Source organism: Schistocerca piceifrons, chromosome 3 (genome assembly GCF_021461385.2).
Source record: "Schistocerca piceifrons isolate TAMUIC-IGC-003096 chromosome 3, iqSchPice1.1, whole genome shotgun sequence".
NCBI lineage: Eukaryota > Metazoa > Arthropoda > Insecta > Orthoptera > Acrididae > Schistocerca > Schistocerca piceifrons.
The window spans coordinates 701497999-701520763 of record NC_060140.1 but is presented as its reverse complement, the minus strand read 5'-3'; the positions used below and the strand labels follow the sequence as shown (position 1 = coordinate 701520763).

The 22765-nt window shown below is 42.1% G+C and overlaps 1 protein-coding gene across 2 annotated transcripts in view; it reads right to left on the bottom strand.

Moving 5' to 3' along the window:
- Positions 1 to 22765, bottom strand: part of LOC124790003 — a 141572-nt gene that overhangs the window by 5345 nt on the left and 113462 nt on the right. The window contains exon 5 of one of the 2 annotated variants that reach the window (XM_047257544.1): positions 18039 to 18190. The exons of the other annotated variant lie outside the window; for it this stretch is intronic. Within the exon in view, the coding sequence (XP_047113500.1) occupies positions 18039 to 18190 (152 nt within the window). The remainder of the gene's footprint in view (positions 1 to 18038; positions 18191 to 22765) is intronic. 2 annotated transcript variants of the gene reach the window in all.

The window sequence follows — 22765 nt, the reverse complement described above, 5'->3', positions numbered from 1 at the left end:
CACTTTATAATCCAGTATCTGATTTCGGAATCTCTGTCTGACCATGATGTAATCTAAATGAAATCATCCCGTATCACCTGGCCTTTTCCAACTGTACCTCCTCCTCCTGTGGTTCTTGAACAGAGTATTCGCTATTACTAACTGAAATGTATTGCAGAACTCAGTCTTTCTCCTCTCTCGTTCTCTGTCCCAAGCCCATATTCTCCTGTAACCTTTTCCTCTGTTCCTTTCCCTGCATCTGCATTCCAGTCCTCCACTACCTTTACTACTGTATTACCATTCCAGTATCCTGATATAATTTTTCTATCTTTTAATCTTCAGCTTGCGATACCGACATGTATACCTAATATATCGTTGTCTGTATCTGTTTGCTGTCGATTTTGATAAGAAAAACCCTATCACACTCTGTGTCCTACCTTCCTATTCTTAATGAATCGTACTTCAATTATACCATCTTCTGCTACTGTTTTTATTACCCTATGCTCATCTGATAAGAAATCCTTCTTTCCATTTCATTTCACTGACCCCTACTGTATCTAGACTGAGCCTTTACATTTCCCTGTTTAGATTTTGTAGCTTTCCTACCACATTCAAGCTTCTGCTGACATTCCATGTCCCAGCTCGTAGTATGTTATCCGTTATCCCCCCCCTTTTTTTTTTTTTTTTTGGTTACTCGATCTTTTTCTCATGATCATCATGATCATCTCCTCGTTGGCAGTCCCATCCTGGAGATCCAATGGGGAACTACTCTCTACTCTGGAATCTTTTGCCAATAGAGAGATCATCATGATACTATTTCAGTAACAGGCCACATGTCCTCTCGATACACATTATGTGTCTTTAATGCAGTGGTTTCAATTACCTTCGGCATCCTCACGACGTTGATCATTACTGATTCATCCGCCTTTAGGGGCAGTTTTCTACCCCTAGGACAAGAGAGTGCACTGAACCTCTGTCCGCTCCTCCGCTCTCTTTGACAAGGCCGTTGGCCGAATTAGGGTGACTTCTTATGCCAGAAGTCTTCGGCCGCCAGTGCTGTTTATTAATCAAAATTTAAGTGATGGCGGCTTTCGGACTCAGGACCGACTACGTGTTCATTACTAATCCGATTGACCAGGCAAGCTGGCCGTTGTGGCCGAGCGGTTCTAGGCGCTTCAGTCTGGAACCGTGCGACCGCTACGGTTACAGGTTCGAATCCTGTTTCGGGCATGGATGTGTGTGATGTCCTTAGGTTAGTTAGGTTTAATTAGTTCTAAGTTCTAGGGGACTGATGACCTCAGAAGTTAAGTCCCATAGTACTCAGAGCCATTTTTTGAGACCATGCAAACTGTGTGCTGTATGGTACTCGATCGTGCAGCCACGTTATATACATTGAGTCAAGAACTGGTCTCGTTGATATATTGAGCACCATGAACTGACAAAATAGCTCATCTTGATGTGGTAGCAGAGGTAGGAACACCGATAGTGGTGCACTCAATAACAACTCTGAATACAGAAGTGGCAATATGTTGTTTTTGCAGACCAGTCACAGTTTTGCATTGAGCATCACAGAAGGAAGTATCCATGTGTGAATTCTCTTAGGAAAATGAATGTTGCCAGATTGGAATCATCACTATCACTAGGGCCCAGCATCTTGTGCGATGGTACAGGGCGCCATTGGGTATAGAATACAACAACTTCTGTTTCAGCTGGTAATGTGGACACTAGTCTCTCCATGACGACGTGTCAAGGCTGATGGCTGTGCTCTGTCTTCGATGTCACTGTGACATTATCCACCAAGATTATGCAAGACTGCTTGTTGCTCTTGCTGTTCTGACCAACCTTGATACAGTGGGTGTTCAACTGTTACCCTAACCAGCCCCTTTTCCGAATCTATCAACCACTGAAAACATCCAGTAATGGACTGCCGAGAGACTGGTATGCTACCGCTCACCAACCATTATTACTGATGATCTCTGACACAGCGCTGAAGCAGCATGAAATCTGTCCACCAAGCTGAGTTCGATTCTTTGTCTAGCTTAGTTAGAGCCATACAGACTTCTTGTTGCTTGTTAGCAATAGTCTCGAAAAATTCTTGATCAATTTATTTGAAATTTTTGAATTACACTCTAATGAACATTCGGGTGGATTTTGGTCACATATTACTTTAATATACACTGATGATCCAAAACGACGGTAAGTGGTGCAATTGCGGAAACCCGCCGAGTTAAGCGACTTTGACAAAAGCCAGATTGTTGTGGTCCAGTGCCTGGGAGGGAGCATCTTGGAAACGGCAAAGGTGTTGCATATTACTGTCTTGTGCGTCTATGGAAAGTGATTGGAGAATGCTGAACCACTATTAGGCTACAACAAATTGGACGACCCAACCTCATCACGGAACATGGGCATCGGAGACTTGCCCTCTCTTTAAAGCATGATAGTCAGCGACCTGTGGCATATCTGACTACAGAGTGCAGTGGTGACACACGTACCAGTGTTTGAAGCACACCGTTCAGTGCAGAGTGTTGAACACGGTGTTCTGCAGCAGAGAACGCCTATGTGTTCCCTTGTTGACCCAACAGCATCATCAGTTATGATTACAGTGGAGATGGGATCATCGAAATAGATCGATGGTCGTGTCCAGATACGGCCTCATCCAAGCGAACGCCTGCTCGAAACATGCATTGCACCACCAACGCAGGACGGTGGAAGCAGTTTTATGTTATGGGGAACATTCACCTGAGCTTCCAAGGGACCTGCAGTGGTAATCAAAGGCATCATGATAGCTGTGGACAATATGAATATTATTAGGGAGAACTGGTAACCCCGTAGCTATGCTTGATGTCTTCCCTAACAGCGGTGGCATCTTCCAGCAGGATAACTGCTCCTATTGTCGGGCGCCGAGTAAGCTACTTCACTGGTTTACAGTTTTGATGCCGTCTTTAATCACGTGAGCCCGTCAACTAATTTGGTGGTCAGCCAGAAAGCGAAGGGAAACATACTAACCTTAGTTTCCAGTCTGCACGGCCACATTCCAGTCCAGCCCACTGAAAGAAAAGTTTCTATTTCTCATTTTTTTCGGGATCAGGACTATGAATTCAGTAAAAGTTGAAAGTTCCAATCAAGATTTAATTTAATTAAAGTTTCTCACAAACAACACTTAAAATTGCGTTATGTTCAATTGAAAACAAGTCTTTCTAATCTAACAGCACCTTTAGCAGTTCAGAGGTGACCTCTACGGTAACTTCCTACCAGATTGTTTTTCGCCCTGGCTAACTTCTCTCAATTGAAAGTTCGCAATAAATGTTCAAAAATTAATGCTCTCCATAAAAGTGGAAATAAATTCACCACTTGCCACGCGGAATTGAATTTCACACGGACGGCACACTAACAGTTATTTTACCGAATTCTAAACGGTCCAGGGCGGTGTACCGTCCTCGCGAGTTCACTATCCGTTTTCACTGCCAAATACGCACTTGTCACAGCTCGGCTCTGACGTCATCCGAGGCAGAGCGCGACCAGACGTTTAACTGGCGTGGACCTCACAGTGTCTGAGAGCGAAGTGAGCCTTCTCTACTGCTTCAGGGGGTGTATTTATAATGTGCGGGTGCGGTCAGCCAAGAAAACTTCTGTTGTCTCTGTCTATTTGCATACGGCGGCAGTCTACAAACGACCGCTATCTCGGGCACATAATCTTTAATAATATAGTTACCAATTACTTCAGAAACTTCTTAATTTTTGCTGGTATACAGATAAGCAGTTTGAAAGCACGTAGAAAGTTTCAGCTTGCTAGAATAAAAACTTTGCTTAACAGAATTTATTTAGTGGAACTAACGATAGATTGTTACCTCTGAACCATACCTTTGCTAAGACTTAAATCAGTAGCTATTTATGTTACAAGTCTTAAACTTGGTGTAGCTCTATTATATGATATATTTGATCATCTGGTTTAACCAAAATCCTCTATCATTAAAATTTCAAGTACTTAATCTACAACACTTAGGTTCATTTTAGTTACAAAATTAGTTTTTTTTTAATTACTCAAAAACTATAAGAGGTAGATTAACGTGGATTCCCTGTTATTACTTTTGATGTGTACTGAAGCATAAAACAAATTTTGAAGTTTCTAATTCCGTTATTTAGCGCCTCTGATTTTTCCAAAAATACGTGGATTCTGGCCTTAATTTTTGTTTTATGGTTTTGGAAACCAACATCACTTATTTATAACTTCTAACTGCGCCTTCTGACCAAATTCTGGCATCCTAGTGTCATTATTTAGCGCCTCTGATTTTTCCCTTAAAACGGCATTTTTCCGTAAACTATTAAGTTTAGAACATCAAGACTTGGCATTTCGAACATTACTACACTAAAGTATAATTTAACAAAGTTTTAAACATAAATTTTGATTTTTAATTTCACACTAAATTGTGGTGCAATACTTGTGCGCTACATGCAGACGCGTTAAGGTGACGTGGCGTTACTAGCAGTGAACTGGGGTGTCCCGGCGCACTCGCTCGCCTCCGTATCTCACACATGATGCAGCGCTTGGTTTGCTTCACTATCACAAGGCCAGAACCACGCTACAGTAATTTGAAGAGCAACATAGGGAACTCTTGTTAATGTCTTGGCCATCAAATTCGTCGTAGCTGAATCCGATGAAACCCAACTGGGATGCTATCGAGCGCCAGATCCGCGCCCACTAACCACTCGCCCGTAAATTACGGGAAGTGTGCGACCTGTGTGTAGGCGCCTGGTGGCGCAAACCTCTGGAAACCTATCAGTACTTGCCGAATCCATGGCACGCAGAATCACTACTGAATTTGCTTTCCTGAAGTAGATGGTCATAAGGTCTTGGCTCATCAGTGTATGTGTATGTATGTGTGTGTGTGTGTGTGTGTGTGTATGTGTGTGTGTGTGTGTGTGTGTGTGTGTGTGTGCTGGTGGGTGCGAAAAGTTCTTGACAGATTTACCTCACTAATAAACCTTCAGAATGAGATGGGCTACACATTTTTAATATGTATACAATATAAATACATACTTAAAATCTATACCACTATACAAAGACAAGTCGGTGTTTAAATCACGAAAACTTCCGGATCGATTTTCTTCAGGTATTTCTTAAATATATGGTACATAGACATATATGTAATACGCAAAGGGGAAACGATGTTAGCAAAAAACTCGGGAAGTTCTGAACAGATCTACTTCAGATTTTTACATGGTACTCAAATATATTATTATTACATACATAATACACAGGGTGAGGCAGCTAAGTCATAACACCCCTTGCATCTCTCCAACCGTAATAGATGCAAAGATGCCGTTTAGACAGTGAATTGCAGGGACAGGTGCTACTTGAATACATCACATTTCATGTTTGTGCTATTTTTTATTCCTGAGCTATGAGGACATCTTTGTTTTTTTTTGTTTTTTTTTAATGGAACCCTATGTTAAATTTTAGCGTAACATGATGGACTTAAAAAGACGGTTTAAATATGTGTATATCATAATATTTAGGCGAATCGTTTTTGAGACACAGATATGTTCTCGTATCGTGTTCGTCCTTCGAAGCGGCGTTGTCCAATGCGATCTTTCCTGTTGTGTAGAGTACATGGTAAACGTCGCGAGTCCGTTCTTACACAAACACGCCCATTTACCCGACAATAATAATACATAGTGCGATATTTTGAGAAAAAATAAACTGAAGATGTCGCGCAAATATTATTCAGTTATTTGACAATTGTGATATCAAAATAGTAGACAACATACGGTATTAAAATACTGCAAGATGTTAATACATAGCCAGCCGTTGTGGCCGAGCGGTTCTAGGCGCTTGAGTCCGGAACCGCGCTGCTGCAGGTTCGAATCCTGCCTCAGGCATGGATGTGTGTGATGTCCTTAGGTTAGTTAGGTTAAGTCTAGGGGACTGATGACCTCAGATGTTAAGTTCCACAGTGCTTGGAGGCAATTGATTTTTTTTTTGTTGATACATTTTAAGTAACAGAAATATAAATGTAAATGAGGAGGCCCTTATTGGTCACAATTATTTCGTACGTATTCGTTTTTTATTCGAAAATATTTATTATTGATAACAGTACGAAGCAAATACACACAAAGATGCAAAATCCATACTGTACATAACACAAAACTTTACTGAAGCATGCGTTCAAAATACTTCCCCTTTGCTGTAATGCAAATTTGTAGTCGCCGTTCGAATGATTTGTGAACGGTTGCGAGGGTGTCACGTGAGATAGCAGCGCACACTTCGATGATACGTTGCTTCATATCATCTGGCGTAGTTGGTATTTGAGCATACACTTTATGTTTGATTGCTCCCCACAGAAAAAAATCAGGAGGGGTCAAATCAGGAGACCGGGCTCGTCACTTCACTTCAGCACGTCGTCCTATCCAACAATCCGATAACTTTTCATTTAACAGCTCTGTAGCCACACGGGAAGAGTGAGTAGGACAGCCGTCATGTTGGAACCACATGCACTGACGCATAGTTAGTGGCACCTCTTCCAGCAAAATGGGCAGAAAGTTTGGCAGGAACTGTGCATAATTATTGCCATTTAGTATACCCGGAATGACGTACGGCACTACAATGACATTTCCGACGATGCTGTACCACACGTTAACACTCCACGGTTGCTGATTCTGTACCTGTCGAAGCCACTGAGGTTTCTCTATCGAACAGTAATGCATATTATGCAAATTCACATTACCGTGGTTGGTGAAAGTCGCTTCATCAGTAAAAACCACCCGTCGAAAAACCGTTGGATCATCTTGTAGGCGTCCGCCCCCGGTAGCTGAGTGGTCAGGGCGACAGAATGTCAATCCTAAGGGCCCGGGTTGGATCCCTGGGTGGGTTGGAGATTTTCTCCGCTCAGGGACTGGGTGTTGTGTTGTCCTAATCATAATTTCATCCCCATAGATGGAAAAAAAAGAAAAAAACAAAAAAAAAACAGCAAAATTCCTGGCGTCGTGAAACGGGTGAAATCTGTGCCGGTGAAATATGCGTAGAACACTTCTCTGACTTATACCACATTACGAGGCGATACGTCCCGACGAATCAGTAGGGTCGTTATGCGCCAACGTTAGAACGCCTTGTTCATGTACCTCGTCAGTTGCAGTTTTCTGCCTTGTCCTCTGTATGGCGTTCCATATTCCCGATTAAAGTAGTTCCTCGCAAGTACGTGCAAGAAGCTGGCGCGTAGGACGCTCACGAACAGGATACAGCTCTCCACATCGCTTTATTGCTCTAACAGCATTTCTTCTGCTTTCACCATGCACTAGAAGCATATCTCACTTTTCTTCGTTGGTGTACATCTGTGCGCCAAGCAACTGTGACGGAAATGCGATGTCTCATTACCCCAGTAGCACATTTGTACCCTTTTATTTATTATTTATTTCTTTCTTTCTTTGGTCCTGTGGATTACATATTATACAGCCAGTGTACAAGTAATATAGGACAAGTCAATTGATGCAATTACAGTAGTACACTAACATTCATACATCACATTGCACAGACATTGGTTAATTTTACAAGAACGATTACTTGCATGCAGTATTAAAGCCTGCATTATGCCAAAAACAGTTTAAGTGATTGTTTAAAATAGGAGAATAAGTAACAGTGCATATTTTTATGCTACTGACATATATAAGGAAGTAAATTTTCTTCATGGTCATGGTTTGAATGAATACAAGTTTTAACTGCATTCCCTAAGAAGAGGTTTAAGTGAATGCTCAAGAGAGTGGGATACATGGGAGTTCACATTTTCTGGTAATGAAACAGATAAATTTACATTTTATCACCACAATTTCAGTTAAACTACAAGTAACAGCATCACACTTTATCGTTAAGGGAGTGCTGTTCTTAGGCAGTTTCCCCCACTCTTGTGCATCATAACTCTAAGTATTCATTCATTCTATAGAAAATTTGTTCGATGAGAAATAATTTTAGTATCCTTTTGAAAACCTGTACATTATTTATTTCCTTTTTCATATTGATGGGGAGCTTATTGAAGACCTTTATACCTGACTCAGTAACTCCCCTATGTACTTTAGTGAGAGTTGCAGAGCCTTGATGAAAATTTTTCACCTGTCTTGTGTCATGGTTGTAGATGTCACAATTTTTCTGAAACAGTTCCCTGTTGTTGGCTACAAATAACATCAGTGAGTATATATACTGACCTGTGATGGTAAGTATCCTGAGAGATTTGAAGAGACCTCTGCAAGATGTCCCATTAGTGACCCCACATTTTAGCCTCACTGCTCGTTTTTCTATTCTGAAGACTTTTTTAACACCTGCAGCATTTCCCCAGAAGATTATGCCATAGGAGAGAACAGAATGGAAATATGCAAAATATAACAACAACATTATTTCTCTGTCTACTAACTGATGGAGAGCTCTTAGTGCAAAGCACGATGAGCTAAGTTTCTTGACCAACTGATCAATTTGTTCTTTCCATCTTAGGTGACTGTCTCTCTAAAAACCTAGGAATTTTGTATGTGTGGTTTCATTAATTTTGTGATTGTTAGCATATATTTCAGGAGCTTTATCTTTTTTATTTTTTGTCAGAAACTGTATCATATTGGTTTTTGAAATATTTAGGGTTAGGCTATTCGCAGTGAACCATTTGTGTACTTGAGTAAGGAATGTCATGGCTGTATCCTGCGTTGTGAAGTTGGGTCCTTATAAGAGGATACTTGTATCGTCGGCAAACATTACTATTTTTGCTCTGTTGTTAATTGTGATTGGTAGATCATTAATGTAGATCAGGAAAATTAATGGCCCAAGAATTGAGCGCTGTGGGACTCTATACTTTATATTTCCCCAGTCTGATGTTAATGCTGTTCCTGTCCCCCTTAAGACAACCCTTTGCTTCCTGTTCTGTAAGTATGATTCTAACCAAGTCAAAGATTTGTCTTTAATGCCATAATGTGGAAGCTTTTTTAAGAGTGTGTTGTGATCTACACAATCAAATGCCTTGGCAAGGCCACAAAATATCCCCATTGGATACCTTTTGTAATTTAGTTCACCTAAAATTTCATCTGTTAGGTTAAATATAGCTCTGTCTGTGGAGCCCTTACGAAAGCCGAACTGTGTAGGAGCTAGTAAGCCATTTTGTGTAGTGTGACTATAAATCCTATCATACACTATTCTCTCAAATACCTTTGAGAATACTGGCAGCAGGGAGTTGGGCCGATAGTTGCATATTTCATCCCTTGCTCCACTTTTGTCGATTGGCATCACTACTGCACGTTTTAATTTATCTGGGAACACACCAGTTTCCATAAATTGGTTACACAAATAGTACAATATATAACTGATTAAGTCTGCACACGATTTTAAAATCCTACTTAATATGCCATCGTATCCACAGGAATGTGAATTTTTGAGTAATTTTATGATTTTTCAATTTCTTTAGGGGTTGTACTTCCGAAATGAAGTGCTACTTTAGATGTTATTTGCATGTGGTTAAGTAGTTCAATAGCTTCTGTGTGAGCCTGTTTATTATGGTTCACTGTTTTTTCAGCTACAGAGAGAAAAAAATTGTTGAAATCTGAGGCTGCAACTTTGTGTTTATTATTGTCAGGTTTTATGTTCCTATTTGTCCCACTTTTTATGATGTACCTTATGGTTTTTATTTTATTGTTTGAATTGCTAATTTTTCGTGCATAGTGCAATTGTTTGGCCTTCTTGATTACGCTTGTTAGAATTTTACAGTATTTCTTGTAATGTAACTTTACTGCTGGGTCTGTACGAGTCCTCTGTTGTACATACAGAACTCTCTTTTTCTTACATGGTATTTTTATGCCAGTAGTTACCCATTCTTGTTACCCACTATTTCCTTTTACTACAGGTTGGTTTGATTTTAATCTGACTTTTGGGGAAAGAAGCTTTAAAATGTTTAAGGAATAAGTTCAGGAATGAGTTGAACTTCTCATTCACTGTGTCAGCCTGGTATACTTCCTCCCATTGTTCATGGCATAAACTATTTCTGAACAAGCAAGTAGATTCAGCATTTATTGATCTAACATGTTTAACTTGGTTACAATGGCCATGTGTTGTTTTTCTGCTGGTAAGTTTTAGGGTTGTCATTTGACCATCGTGATCAGACAGACCATTTGTTACTGCCCGTGTCATCACTTCATTGTAATTTGTGGGATCTAGGAACAGACTATCAGTCACGGTCTTGCTGTGCCCATATACTCTTGTTGGGAATGAGATCATGGGGAGCAGATTGAAGGTTAACAGTAGTTATTCTAATAGTTTCTGGTTGTTATTTTTTGTGAGTAAGTTTATGTTAAAGTCACCACATACGATGACATTACTATTGTTTCTATAAAGTTTAGTAAGAACTGTTTCTATCTGAGAGAGAAATTTTTGAATGTCTCCCATAGGTGACCTGTAAACTATTACTATGATCAGGAACTGTGTTTCAAGCTCTAATTTGACTTCTTCTCTCCAGCTATCCCGTGCGTCACCTTGCCTGTTAAGTTCCTCAGTGGTCAACAGGAAAGGTCGCATTGGACAATGCCGCTTCGAAGGACGAGCACGTTACGAGAACATATCTGTGTCTCAAAAACTATTCTCCTAAATATTATGATATACACATATTTAAACCGTCTTTTTAAGCCCATCATGTTACATTAAAATTTAACAAATGGTCGCATTTAAAAAAATCAAAGATGTCTTCATAACTCTATAAAAAAAAATTGCACAAACATGAAATGTGGTGTATTCAAGTAGCCCCTGTCCCTGCAATTCACTGTCCAAACGGCATCTTTGTATCTGTTACGGTTGCGGAGATACAAGGGGTGTTATGACTTAGCTGCCTCACCCTGTATAAATATGTATATAGTAGGGAAAAGTAGTTAGCAAAAATGTAGGAAAAAACTTGACGATTTCATTTCAATACATAAATAACACTCTAATAACAATTCACACGGCTGTAGTCTAAATTTCTTTGCAGAATAATGTAGAGGTTTTCTGTTAAAGGCAACAGTGAGGAAAAGTGTGCCACGCCACGTTGTGAAAATATGCGTTTCCGATTTCTTTCTCGCAGTTGGTTTGAACAGAATGGAGGCAAGTCGTATTTATGGCCAACTCTCTTAATTCCACCCATTCACAGATCGAAACTGTGTGAAATACTGTCACTGAAGCTACTATCCTCACACATCCCACACCTGCAGACATCTTCCTGACACTCTATACAATGCACACCAATGATCCCAACCTATTTACCTGTTCATTTAAAGCGATTCAAAGATCAGATCTATGAGCAACACTGTTACTGAAGCTGTTGTACTATCCTCCCATCACCCCACAGCTGCAGAAATCTTCCTCATGCCCTTCACAGTGCCCACGAATGATAGCATTCTTTTATCTGTTCACTTTAAGATATTTCATCTCCTAACCAAGGTTTCGTTTGCAATAACGATAAAGAAGGTTAAACGTCAGAGAGAGAGAGAGAAAGAAAAATTGATGGAAAGCCAGGGGAGAAGGAAATTGGTTGGGAGGGGAAGGAGAACATGGAAAGACAGAATGGGGAGGAGGGTGTGTCGAGAAAGAGGAAGGAGAAGACAATTATGACGTACATCCGCTTCCCATACACACTTAGCAATTGCAAAGCACTGTCGGCTTCACTAGTGTCCTACATTTCAGACACCGTACACCTCGAAATAATCACCTACAAACTAAACAGGCACTCCCCACTCTGTTTAGTACAATATATCTTTGGCTGATTGAAAAAAAACGTACGATGTTCAGAACTATAAACGAGATATTGTACCTGACTTCCTGTACACGGTGTCAGTCGAATCAAGAAAAACAAATTAATGCGTAGTGTTGCAGTATGTACTGTAGTACGCTGAGTGACCTTGTAGCAGCTGGCGGGCACACGCCGTCAGGTATGATCCTCAGCTGTGTCCGCCAATGGCCTATTTTGTTGTATTTGACAACGTTTCTCTGAAGCAACATACACCGAAGAGCCAAGGGAAACTGGTACATCTGCCTAATAACGTGTAGGACCCCCGCGAGCAAGCAGAAGTGCCGCAACACGACGTGGCGTAGACTCTACTAATGTCTGAAGTAGTTCTGGAGGGAAGTGATACCATGAATCTTGCAGGGCTGTCCATAAATCCGTAATAGTACGAGGGGGTGGAGATCTCTTCTCAACAGAACATTGCAAAGCATCCCAGGTATGCTCAATAATGTTCATGTACGGGTAGTTTGGTGGTCAGCAGAAGTGTTTAAACTACGAAGAGTGTTCCTGGAACCACTCTGTAGCAATTCTGGACATGTGGGGTGTCGTACAGTCCTGCTGGAATTTCCCAAGTCCGTCTGAACCAACAATAGACACGAATGGATGCAGATGGTCAGACAGAACGCTTACGTACTTGTCACCTGTCACAGTCGTATCTAGACGTATCAGGGGTCCAATGTCACTCCAACGGCACCCGCTCCACACCGTTACAGAACCTCCACCAGCTTGAACAGTCCCCTGCTGACATGCAGGGTCCATGGATTCATGAGGTTGTCTCCATAACCGTTCACGTCCGCCCACTCGATACAATTTGAAATGAGACTCGTCAGAAAAAAAGGCAAAATGTTCCCAGTCATCAACAGTCCAATGTCGGTGCTGGTGGGCCCAGGCGAAGCATAAAGCTTTGTGTCGTGGAGTCATCAAGGGTACACGAGTGGGCTTTCAGCTCCGAAAACCCATATCGATGATATTGCGTTGAATGGTTCGCACGCTGACACTTGTTGATGGCCCAGCATTGAAATCTGCAGGAATCTGCGGAAGGGTTACTCTTCTGTCACGTTGAACGATTCTCTTCAGTCGTCGTTGGCCCTGTTCTTGCAGGATCTTTTCAGCCGCAGCGATGTCGAAGATTTGATGTTTTACCGGATTTATGATATTCACGGTACACTCGTGAAATGGTAGTACGGGAAAATCCCCGCTTCATCGCTACCTCGGAGATGCTGTGTCCCATCACTCGTGCGCCGACTATAACACCACGTTCAGACTCACTAAATATTAATAACCTGCTATTGTAGTAACCGATCAAACGACTGCGCCAAACTCTTGTTTTATACAGGCGTTGTCGACCGCAGCGCCGTAGTCTGCTTGTTTACATATATACGTATGCCTATACCAGTTAGTATGGCCCTTCAATGTAGAATTCAGGGGTGGTTTAAAGAAGTGAATACTCTCTCTTACCCTTTTGTTGCCACCCATGCGTATAGGAAATATTGGTTGTCTGCCATTCAGAGACATTTAGCACACAAGTTTCAAAAATTATCAGCAACAAGCTTCCGAGTTTAGAGTTGTTGCGTTACTGTTTGGAGAAGTAGTGCCAAGTGTTAGTGAACGTATTTTATACTCTATGTATCTTGTGATCCACGGTGATCGTTGCATCTATTTAGCAGCAGAACATCTAAAGGTGAGTTGTAACGCTAAATATCTTATCTCTGTATAATTTGGAGTATATAAAATTCTTCGCAAAACAGATATTGCTTACAGGCAACATTGTCAATCTATGGTCAGTTTTTACAGGAGGAAATGAATGCAGAATCCTTCTATGGTGCAAGAAAATGGGGATATGCCGTAATGTTTCCTGAAATCCTGGCAGGTGACACTGACAACGATCCCGATTACAGGGAGGCTATTTCTTCTAGCAAGTATGTTATGGTGGCAGAAGAATCAGATGTAGAATGGTAAAGTGATAGTGTAGTTTTCGAAGAATCTAACTGTGCAGTTGTAGGGGTTCCACCTGCTTTATATTTATTTTTTCGTTTGTTGTCCTCGGTGTCGACGTACTGCGTTGCTACACTGACTGAAAAATGGGGTTTGTAATTTGGACACTGACTACTGTAAATAATGTAGCCGACAGATGCACAATTGCGTTTCACTGTCTTTTACTTTCTCTTTCCACAACCTCCCATATACACATTTAATATGTCCAGTGCTTTATTGTTTAACTTTCCATAAGCCTCATTAATAGTTTGCAGGCGAACCTCCGCATACTGCTACAATAGTTTACTGTTGAACATCTACGAGCAGTAAAAACCTAACCACAAAGTTCACAGTTCTTGAAGAATATAAAGGTACGTATGGAGCAGACACTGTGTTTTAACATACGGCCTATTGGTGAACATTTATTTCACTGTTAAGTTGATGCGTTATTCTCGTTCTATGCAGCACAAATTCCTCGTCTGAAACTCGACCGTGGACTGACAGTCTCGTGACCAAATATTGGGCCCATCTTCGCAATAATAGGTACCGAAACTACACATTGTTCGAAGTTTAATTTACAGAAATTACAATTAAAACTCAGCTAATTAAATTAACTGAAAACATCGAAAAATTGGCCCTTTTTAACAGTTTCTTGTACTAAAAAATTAGTCCGAATTATTTGTTCAAATCTTGAACTTAACAAATATAGTTACGCAAACAATACTTTTGACGAAACTGGAAATTACTTTGGAATTAGTCAAGGGTTGGCTTTGCTAAAATGTTTTTGAATAGATCCAGATACATACCTTAAGAATACTATTAGTTCGTCTTCCAAATGTTTATAAGTAGTAGAAAACTAGTATTTGTTTATACGTCAACAACAGAATTTAAGTAATGAAAAAATTACTGATTTCATGCCATAAGGAAAGATAGGAATAGCCGAAATAAATTAGAAAATCAATTACATACATAAAAATTAGATCTGGGATAATATTCTTTAAAACTAAGGGCTAATCCTTCTGTTTTATGAAAATACAGATTATACGTTAATACGTTAACGTTAATTGAGTCAAAATGAAAAATTGAATTTTAGGAAGGCAGATGACAAAACAAGAGGGGAATTAAAATTATCCCAGCTTGCTTCGTCACACAGTGTAGGATACATTGCCTAGTACACTCATATTCAGAGAAAAAGATCACTTTGAACGACCAAAGGTAGCACGTCCATATTGACAGGACATGTACATTAGTATGTTCTACAGTAATGATTAGCATTTGATCGATGTCGGACAGCGGGTTAAAGGTAAACAATGATATTGCTGCGCAACACCACCTACCGATAAAATGTGCCTGCTCCTCTCATTGTCACTATAAAACGAAGGTAATGGATTAGTGTGACTTGAGCAGACCTGCAGGATGCCTCATAGATGTATGCGCGAACCGTACCATCAAATCAGCGAGATTGAAAGAGGGCGCATGGTTGGCATGAGAGAAAGTGATGCATCCATTCGTAAAATTGCTGCTCGTGTGCGACGAAGTGTTTCGACAGTGCAACGGGAGTGTACGGAATGGTTCACGAAAGGCCTCAGAACACGACGAGATGGGTCAGGACGCAACAGCCAGACCACTCCCCGAGAAGATCGACACATCAGCCGAAAGGCATTGTCGGACAGATCTGAATCCTCCTCGGCTCTGGCGCGACAGTGGAACAGTGTAACACATCGTACACTATCAGGGGTGACAGACCGTCGCCGTTTATTACGGCATGGGTTAAGTGCGCGTCGTCCACTTCTCCTCCTACCTTTGACGAATGTGAGAGACAAGATGGCAGTGGTGTATGGAACGACGCCGCTGGGGACAGGAACGCATCAGGTAGTGTTTTTGGAAGAATCCAGGTTCTGTTTGTTTGAAAATGATGACCGAATTTTGGTTCGCCGCAGACAGGCAGAGCGGCATCACAGAGAAGACATACGCCGCCAACTCAAGGCCTTATGGTGTGGGGTGCTACTGGGTACCACCACAAACCATAGTTGATGCGTGTCCAGGGCTCTGTGACTAGTGTGACCTATGTGAATGCCAACATGAGACTTGTAACCACACCGTTTCTACGCAACATCCCAGACGCTCTTTTTCAGCAAGACAACGTTCGACCACATGTTGCTGCGCGAACACGCACCTTCTTGGTGTCACACGATGTCAGCCTTTTGCCCTGGCCTGCCAGATCACCAGACTTGTCACCAATCGAAAACATATGTGATATGGCGAAATGACTCAGTGCCAAGAACTTTGGCACCAGATGAATGCAGCATTAATGGCTACACTACAGGACGCTATTCGCACCTTATATGCGTCCATGGCCTCGCGCATGGAACAAGTTATCAGGGCCCATGGCGGACTCTGTGCCTTATAGGCAACAGGACACATGTTGAGCCGAGGCAACTGAAATGCAGATCGTTTCTGCAGAACACAGTAATGTACGTATCCTGTTAATATCGAAGTCCTATCTCTAGTCTTTCAGGGTGTTCTCTTTTTTTTCCTGAGCATGAGAGTACATCGAATAATGACAAAACTAAGACCCGGGGCAGAAAAATTTGTCCGTAGAGTATCAGTGGATAAAAGGTGATTCTTCAGATTCAGTGACATATATTCCTGTTACATCAGATTGCGCTAGTGACGTACCACTGCGGTACCTCACGTAGATTTTAAACTATGCAGCAATGGACTCAGTACCAAGGGAGACAAATCTGTATTCAGTTCACCAGAGAACATCATCTGATAATACGAACAGAAATGAATTTGAGCCGCTATGTTTGTATACCACTATGAGAAAGAATACTGGAATATTACCCTTTGTTCATATGGTACTGTGGATAGAATTTGTACCTCAGATTGACAATGTTGCTTATAAGTAGCAATAATTTCGAAAAATAAAACATAAAAATTTGAAAAATTATGTAACCTAGTTCATATGACTACGTACGTGAAAATAAGTAGCTAAATTATACTGACAATGTTGTTTGTAAGCAGCAATATTTTCTAAAAATAAAGATAAAGATAAAAATCTGAAAAAAATCATACAACACAGTTTGTATGTCTATACAAGGTATTCCGAAATTCTCGTTACAAACTTCTAGGACTTGTAGAGGGGAGTGAGTAACTAATACATTCAACAGAAACCCATGTCAGGAAACGTACCGTTTCTGTGTTACAACCATTTCAAAAACATGTTAGCAGCGCGAACACTCTTACGAGTAATTTACCATATCAAACAGTGCTGGGAGCAACATCCACTGCTTGCCGGCCGCGGTGGTCTCGCGGTTCTAGGCGCGCAGTCCGGAACCGCACGACTGCTACGGTCGCAGGTTCGAATCCTGCCTCGGGCATGGATGTGTGTGATGTCCTTTGGTTAGTTAGGTTTAAGTAGTTCTAAGTTCTAGGGGACTGATGACCACAGCTGTTAAGTCCCATAGTGCTCAGAGCCATTTGAACATCCACTGCACTCGCAGTTGCTCGTGTGCTCGTTGACAGGATCTTTTCAACGTGATGCAGTATTGCACTATGGGCTATTCCAATTTGGGTGTTGCGGCGTGTCCTTCGAGTACCACAGTCACACCTGCTGATGGTGAAAGTACACCTTTCTCGAAGTCGTTGTTTATTTGTGGGGAAAAGAGTGTGCAATGGAGCCGGACATTGTGGATAACGACCTTGATTAAGGCGACGAGCAGCTCTTTCACTACCGTGATCTTCGCCATACAGTAGGACGATGTCGGTGCAAACGTGTACTCAACTGTGTTGCTCTAACACACACAGACACATGAATTGGGCTCGAACTAGGTTGAAGAGGTAGGACAGACGATCCGACGTAAGTAGCCCGCCTCCCCATGACTACCCTGTTGCATACCTTCCTAGCAAACATGTTTTCAAATGACAGTAGCACGAAACGTTACGTTTCCAAACATGAGTTCCTATTCAAAATATTATGTATTCACTCCCATCTACAAGTCCTAGAAGTCTGTAACGGGAATTTTCGAACACCCTAAGTACAACGAAAATAACTATCTAGATAACTTTACTGTAGATAACTTTGGATTTGCCAAATAAAGGGTTGATGCCTAGCAGTGTACAATAGGATTGTGCACCTATGTGTCATCGGCCTTGACATGGATGAGTTGACCTGAATAGCCTCAGACAGCAGAAACCAGCAAAGTAACGGCCGAGACTGATTGACACTTCTGCGATATTCGAAGGTAGAAATGTTCCCAATCTGTGTCGTTACAAGACTGGGAGGAGACTGGTAGAGGTTGTGGCACTCACGTTGAAGATGTCATCGTAGTTGACAGGACGCCTGCCTCCCCTGGATGCAGCCCCCGAACGCCGCGAGCCCGTGGCCCTCCGGCGGCTGGTGCGGTTGGAGTTGAGCCGCCTATTTCGTCTCGGGGTTCTGCGATTACCCTCCATCAAAGCGGCTGTACAGTCCATCACAAAGAAATGGTGTCAACGGTGCGACTCGCTGGCAGTAACAATTTTGAGAAAAATTTGTCTATTGGGCAGTTGTAATTGATATGCAGCTACTCACAAATGTCCAGTGTGGCTGTAATATTTTATGGCAGTGAAACTTGGTAGATATGCTAATGCGTTAATGCAGAAGTGCTTTACCCTTGAAAAATTATTTACAATTTTGGACACCAGGTGAAAATTTGGCGCTGTGCCCTATTCGTACGACGGTATGACATCCATGCTGTTCAGCATGTGCCAGGGTTAGTGCTAGTGCTCGTGCAGGGCCACGAGAACTGTCCATCTCGTGGCCAACAGTACGGAAATTTTTGTGGTCTATTTAACAGTGGTACCCGTTCAAGATTCTGATGGTGCAGAAATTGAAACCTCATGATCCGCAGCAACGTTCCTAACTTGCTCTTCGGTTTCTGGTGCAGATCAAAGTTGGTGACATGCGGCCGCGCAATGTTCTGTGAAGTAACGACGCACATTTTAAACTACAGGGTGCAGTGAACACACAGGGCTGCCAAATTTGTGTTACTGTTAAACCGCGAGTTGTGCGCAAAGAGCCATTGAACTCGCCATATTTGACTGTTTGATGTGGATTCACGAGCACCTTCATTGTCGGTCCGTTATTCTTTGAAGAGAATACGCCCTGAGGGCCTGTTAGGTGTGCCCTGAGGTCTGTACGTTATCGAGACCTCCTTGTACAGCATGTGATTCCTGTAACTGTTGTGGAAATCACTGTTTTCATGCAAGATTGGGCAACATCTCATGTCGCTCGCCCAGTGAAAGATCTCCTTAATGCAACCTTTAACGAACGTGATATCCCCAGACGTTTTCTCGATGCATGGCCTGCAAGATCACTTGATTTCAGTCCATGTGATTTTTGGCTCAGGGAATACGCAAAAGAACGCGTTTACCAGGGACACGGTCGGTCTCTACCCCGATAGAGATAGGCCAGTAGACAGCAACACGCTGCTCAGATTTCACTGAAATTGCTGCGAGCAACAGCTGATGACTTCGTTTCACGGATGAAGCACCTTCGGTGCTCATATTGAACAAACTGTAAGCGGCGCTTAGTAAATTAAATCAACATTATGCCTTTCTCACGTGTTTCATCTTTTCACCTCACGTCCCGTTCCTAATCCATTACATATGGAAACATTTCTGTACACGTTTCAAGCATTCACAGCGCCAGGTTGACCCTGGTGATCGAAATCGGAGCTATGAGTATTGTTTACAGGGTACATAAATCGGTTCCACATTAACCATAGTTAGTTGCCATACGATAATTATAACCCACACTGGACCTATGTGAGTAGCTTCACCGTAATTATAACTTTCCAGTACTATGACTGAGGAAATCACAATAAAACCATAAAGAATTACTAGCTGCAACACAAAGAAATACTCAGGTCGTTGGTCATTGGCTCTTAAAGTGGAGGAAACTACAGAACAAGGCAAGATACCATTCATCTCCCTAGAATTCATGAAGATACAGGGGGGATAATCACAAACTTTTAACTATTACCTAGAAAGTATGAAGTTAAGCAATTAATTTTCTTTCCGTTTGTCTACTGAGACGGGTGTTACGATTAATCAAGGAAAACCCCCAGTTGGGAAATGGGGCCAAAAGTAGTTGGTTACTGTCGAGTTGCAATTTGAAATTTCTTTATTGATTACTTCAACCATTAAAAGTCATTTCTTTACCACTTGACCAGGAACAGATCCAAAAAAGCTAGCAGGCATGAGTGCCTTTTCAAAACAATTTACTCTACACTTAACGGCCAAGCCATTTACTTAAAACCGGCTTTGATAAAAATTTGATAACAAATCAAAATTTTCGAAGTAATGAAATTAAAAACTTTACCTTACTGTTAATAGCCAAGCCATTTTACTTAAAGCAGACTTTGATAAAGCATTTAATAACAAAATTGAAGTTTCCAAGTAATGAAACAAAACATCAATTTGCATACAATTTCGCTACCGGACATGTAGGGAGCCGCTTCCTTTAAATTTTGGCACAACAAGATATTAAATTACAAGGGCTCACTAACAGGGAGGCAGAACTAGCATTTTCAAAGGATGCCAAGTAGATTAAAACAATCAAAGTAAAGATACATTCATTCACCTTTTACAATAACTAACAATTTTAAAGCTACGTAATTTTTTTTTTAAAAAAAACAATGAAAGGCAAACTTAACCTTTTTAAACAGTGGCCAAAAACAATCAGAGTAAAATATAACCATTTAACATTTTACAATAACTAACAACTTTAATACCATGTCCTGCCACCAAAATGTCCTGGTATAAAAATAATTAACCGACCGGGTGTAAGGGCGGCCACAATTGCCTCCCGAAGGATGCTCAGGCTAGAAGCGGACAAACAGACCCACAACGCCTCACATTCAGCAATCACATCGACCTCACGCGAGGCCAGGGGAGGAGGAGGAATCAAATCAGAAACCACAATCCCTGCCCCAAAAATACACTTCCTCCCAGGCAGTACTAATAAGAAGTCAAAAGATCACTGTCTATAATAACACCGACGACAGGGACAGGAAATCCGAACGCAGGAGGCCACAGGGCAGAAAAAATGTAATCTAAAACAATAATACCTGCCCAAAAATACGCTTCCTACCGGGCAGTACTAATAAGAAGCGGAAAAGATCACTGTCTATAAATACACCGGCGACAGGGACAGGAAACCCGAACGCAGGAGGCCACAAGGCAGAAAAGACGCTGGTTGGTTCAAGTGGCTCTGAGCACTTGCCACTTAACTTCTGAGGGCATCAGTCGCCTAGAACTTAGAACTAATTAAACCTAAGTAACCTAAGGACATCACACACATCCATGCCCGAGGCAGGATTCGAACATGCGACCGTAGCGGTCGCTCGGTTCCAGACTGTAGCGCCTAGAACCGCACGGCCACTCCGGCCGGCGACGCTAGTTGCACAAACCAAAATTTTTCTATTAACTTCTAAACCTTTAACCAACTTAACTTGCAGTTTATCACAGAAACAGCAGGTGAACTCCGATGCAGAGGTTCCTCAGACCCGACAGTGTCCATGTCGCCAGCGTACCCAACTGGGCACAGTCTACGCAGCCACGCGCTCTGTCACCGGAGCCCTTGTCTTCTCTGCACCCACGGCGGCGAAATACCACTCCTCAGGTTAGGCGAGTTACTAGTCTATCATTCCCGCCTCCAGACGGAAAATTTAAAGACATCCGTTGCCGCTCCCACCAAGTAGTGACTCGGAACCACAGCCGTGGCCCCCGGGTGTTCACAGCAAGAGCTGTGTTCAACTAGACCCACACGTCTCGCACCCCCAGGATAGACAAGGCGGCTTCCCGGAACAACAGCCAACTCTCCACCGCCATACCACGCCGCGGTCTCACCGTACGACATTCTCTAATTCCCGATTTTAAAAACCGACCGACCGACTCGTCACCGCTAGGCAACCAACCGGCCATCCCCCCAAAGATCTTATGCCCTTACACAAGGCTAACAGGAAGCAACGACTCGAAGGTCGATAAGACCAGACACGCCGCCAGAGGGGAATCTCAGCAGAATCGTACGCAGCATAACGGTAAATATGAAAGAATCAATTAACGATGGAATGGAAGAACTCAGAACAATCTTAAGAGCGCTATATGTGTTGAGAACCGACACACGGCTCATCCACAGCCCAGGTATACACCAGAACCCTAGCGCCACAGTACTGTAACACGTCGCTAGACGAACCAAAACAAAATGGCGAACCCGTTCGTTAAGTGGAATATGATGCGGTGATCCGTTTCCTGCATTTGAAGCGCAACGCCGCTGCAAAAGTCCATACTGATGTGGTCGAAGCGAACGGCGACAGTGCACCATCATATGACAGAGAAGTGCAGACGCTTCAGGTGTGGTCAAACAAATGCGAATGAAGAAGAATGAAGTGGCGGACCATCGCTGTGTAAAAGAAACGGGGATCGCAGGAGATGTGGATGTCCTGGTGATCGAAGACCGGTGTGTCAACAATGGAAACGATTGCAGGAAAAGTGAAAATCAGACATGGATAAATTTTCAACATCTCGCAAGACATTTTGAACGAGGGCAAGACCTGGCCACGCTCATCGTTCGCACCCATCCAAAATACCAGCCGAACCGAGGAAGCAACAGGAATGTTACAACTGGGTCGGGCCAGTTCGGCTGACTTAATAGCCACTTCATCACCGTATAAGAGTGCTAGGTAATTCCTGTGAACTAGAGATACACGAGCAAAACAGAGCAGTGGGAACGTGGATTCACAACTGAAAATTACGCAGGGTTTCAACACAGTCTGAATTGCCCACTTACAAGTCGACTTTCTTCTTCTAAAATACACTGCCGGAAAAAATTAGTACACTCTTTTAGAAGTTTCTAATTCACTCAAGATTTAGAGTGGAAACAGTACATATTGAGTAATATTGTGTTTATAGATCAATAGCACAACCGATTCTGAGGTACCAGGTGATGAAACACACATATTAGAACATGTTGTGGCCACCATGGGCGGCAGTGC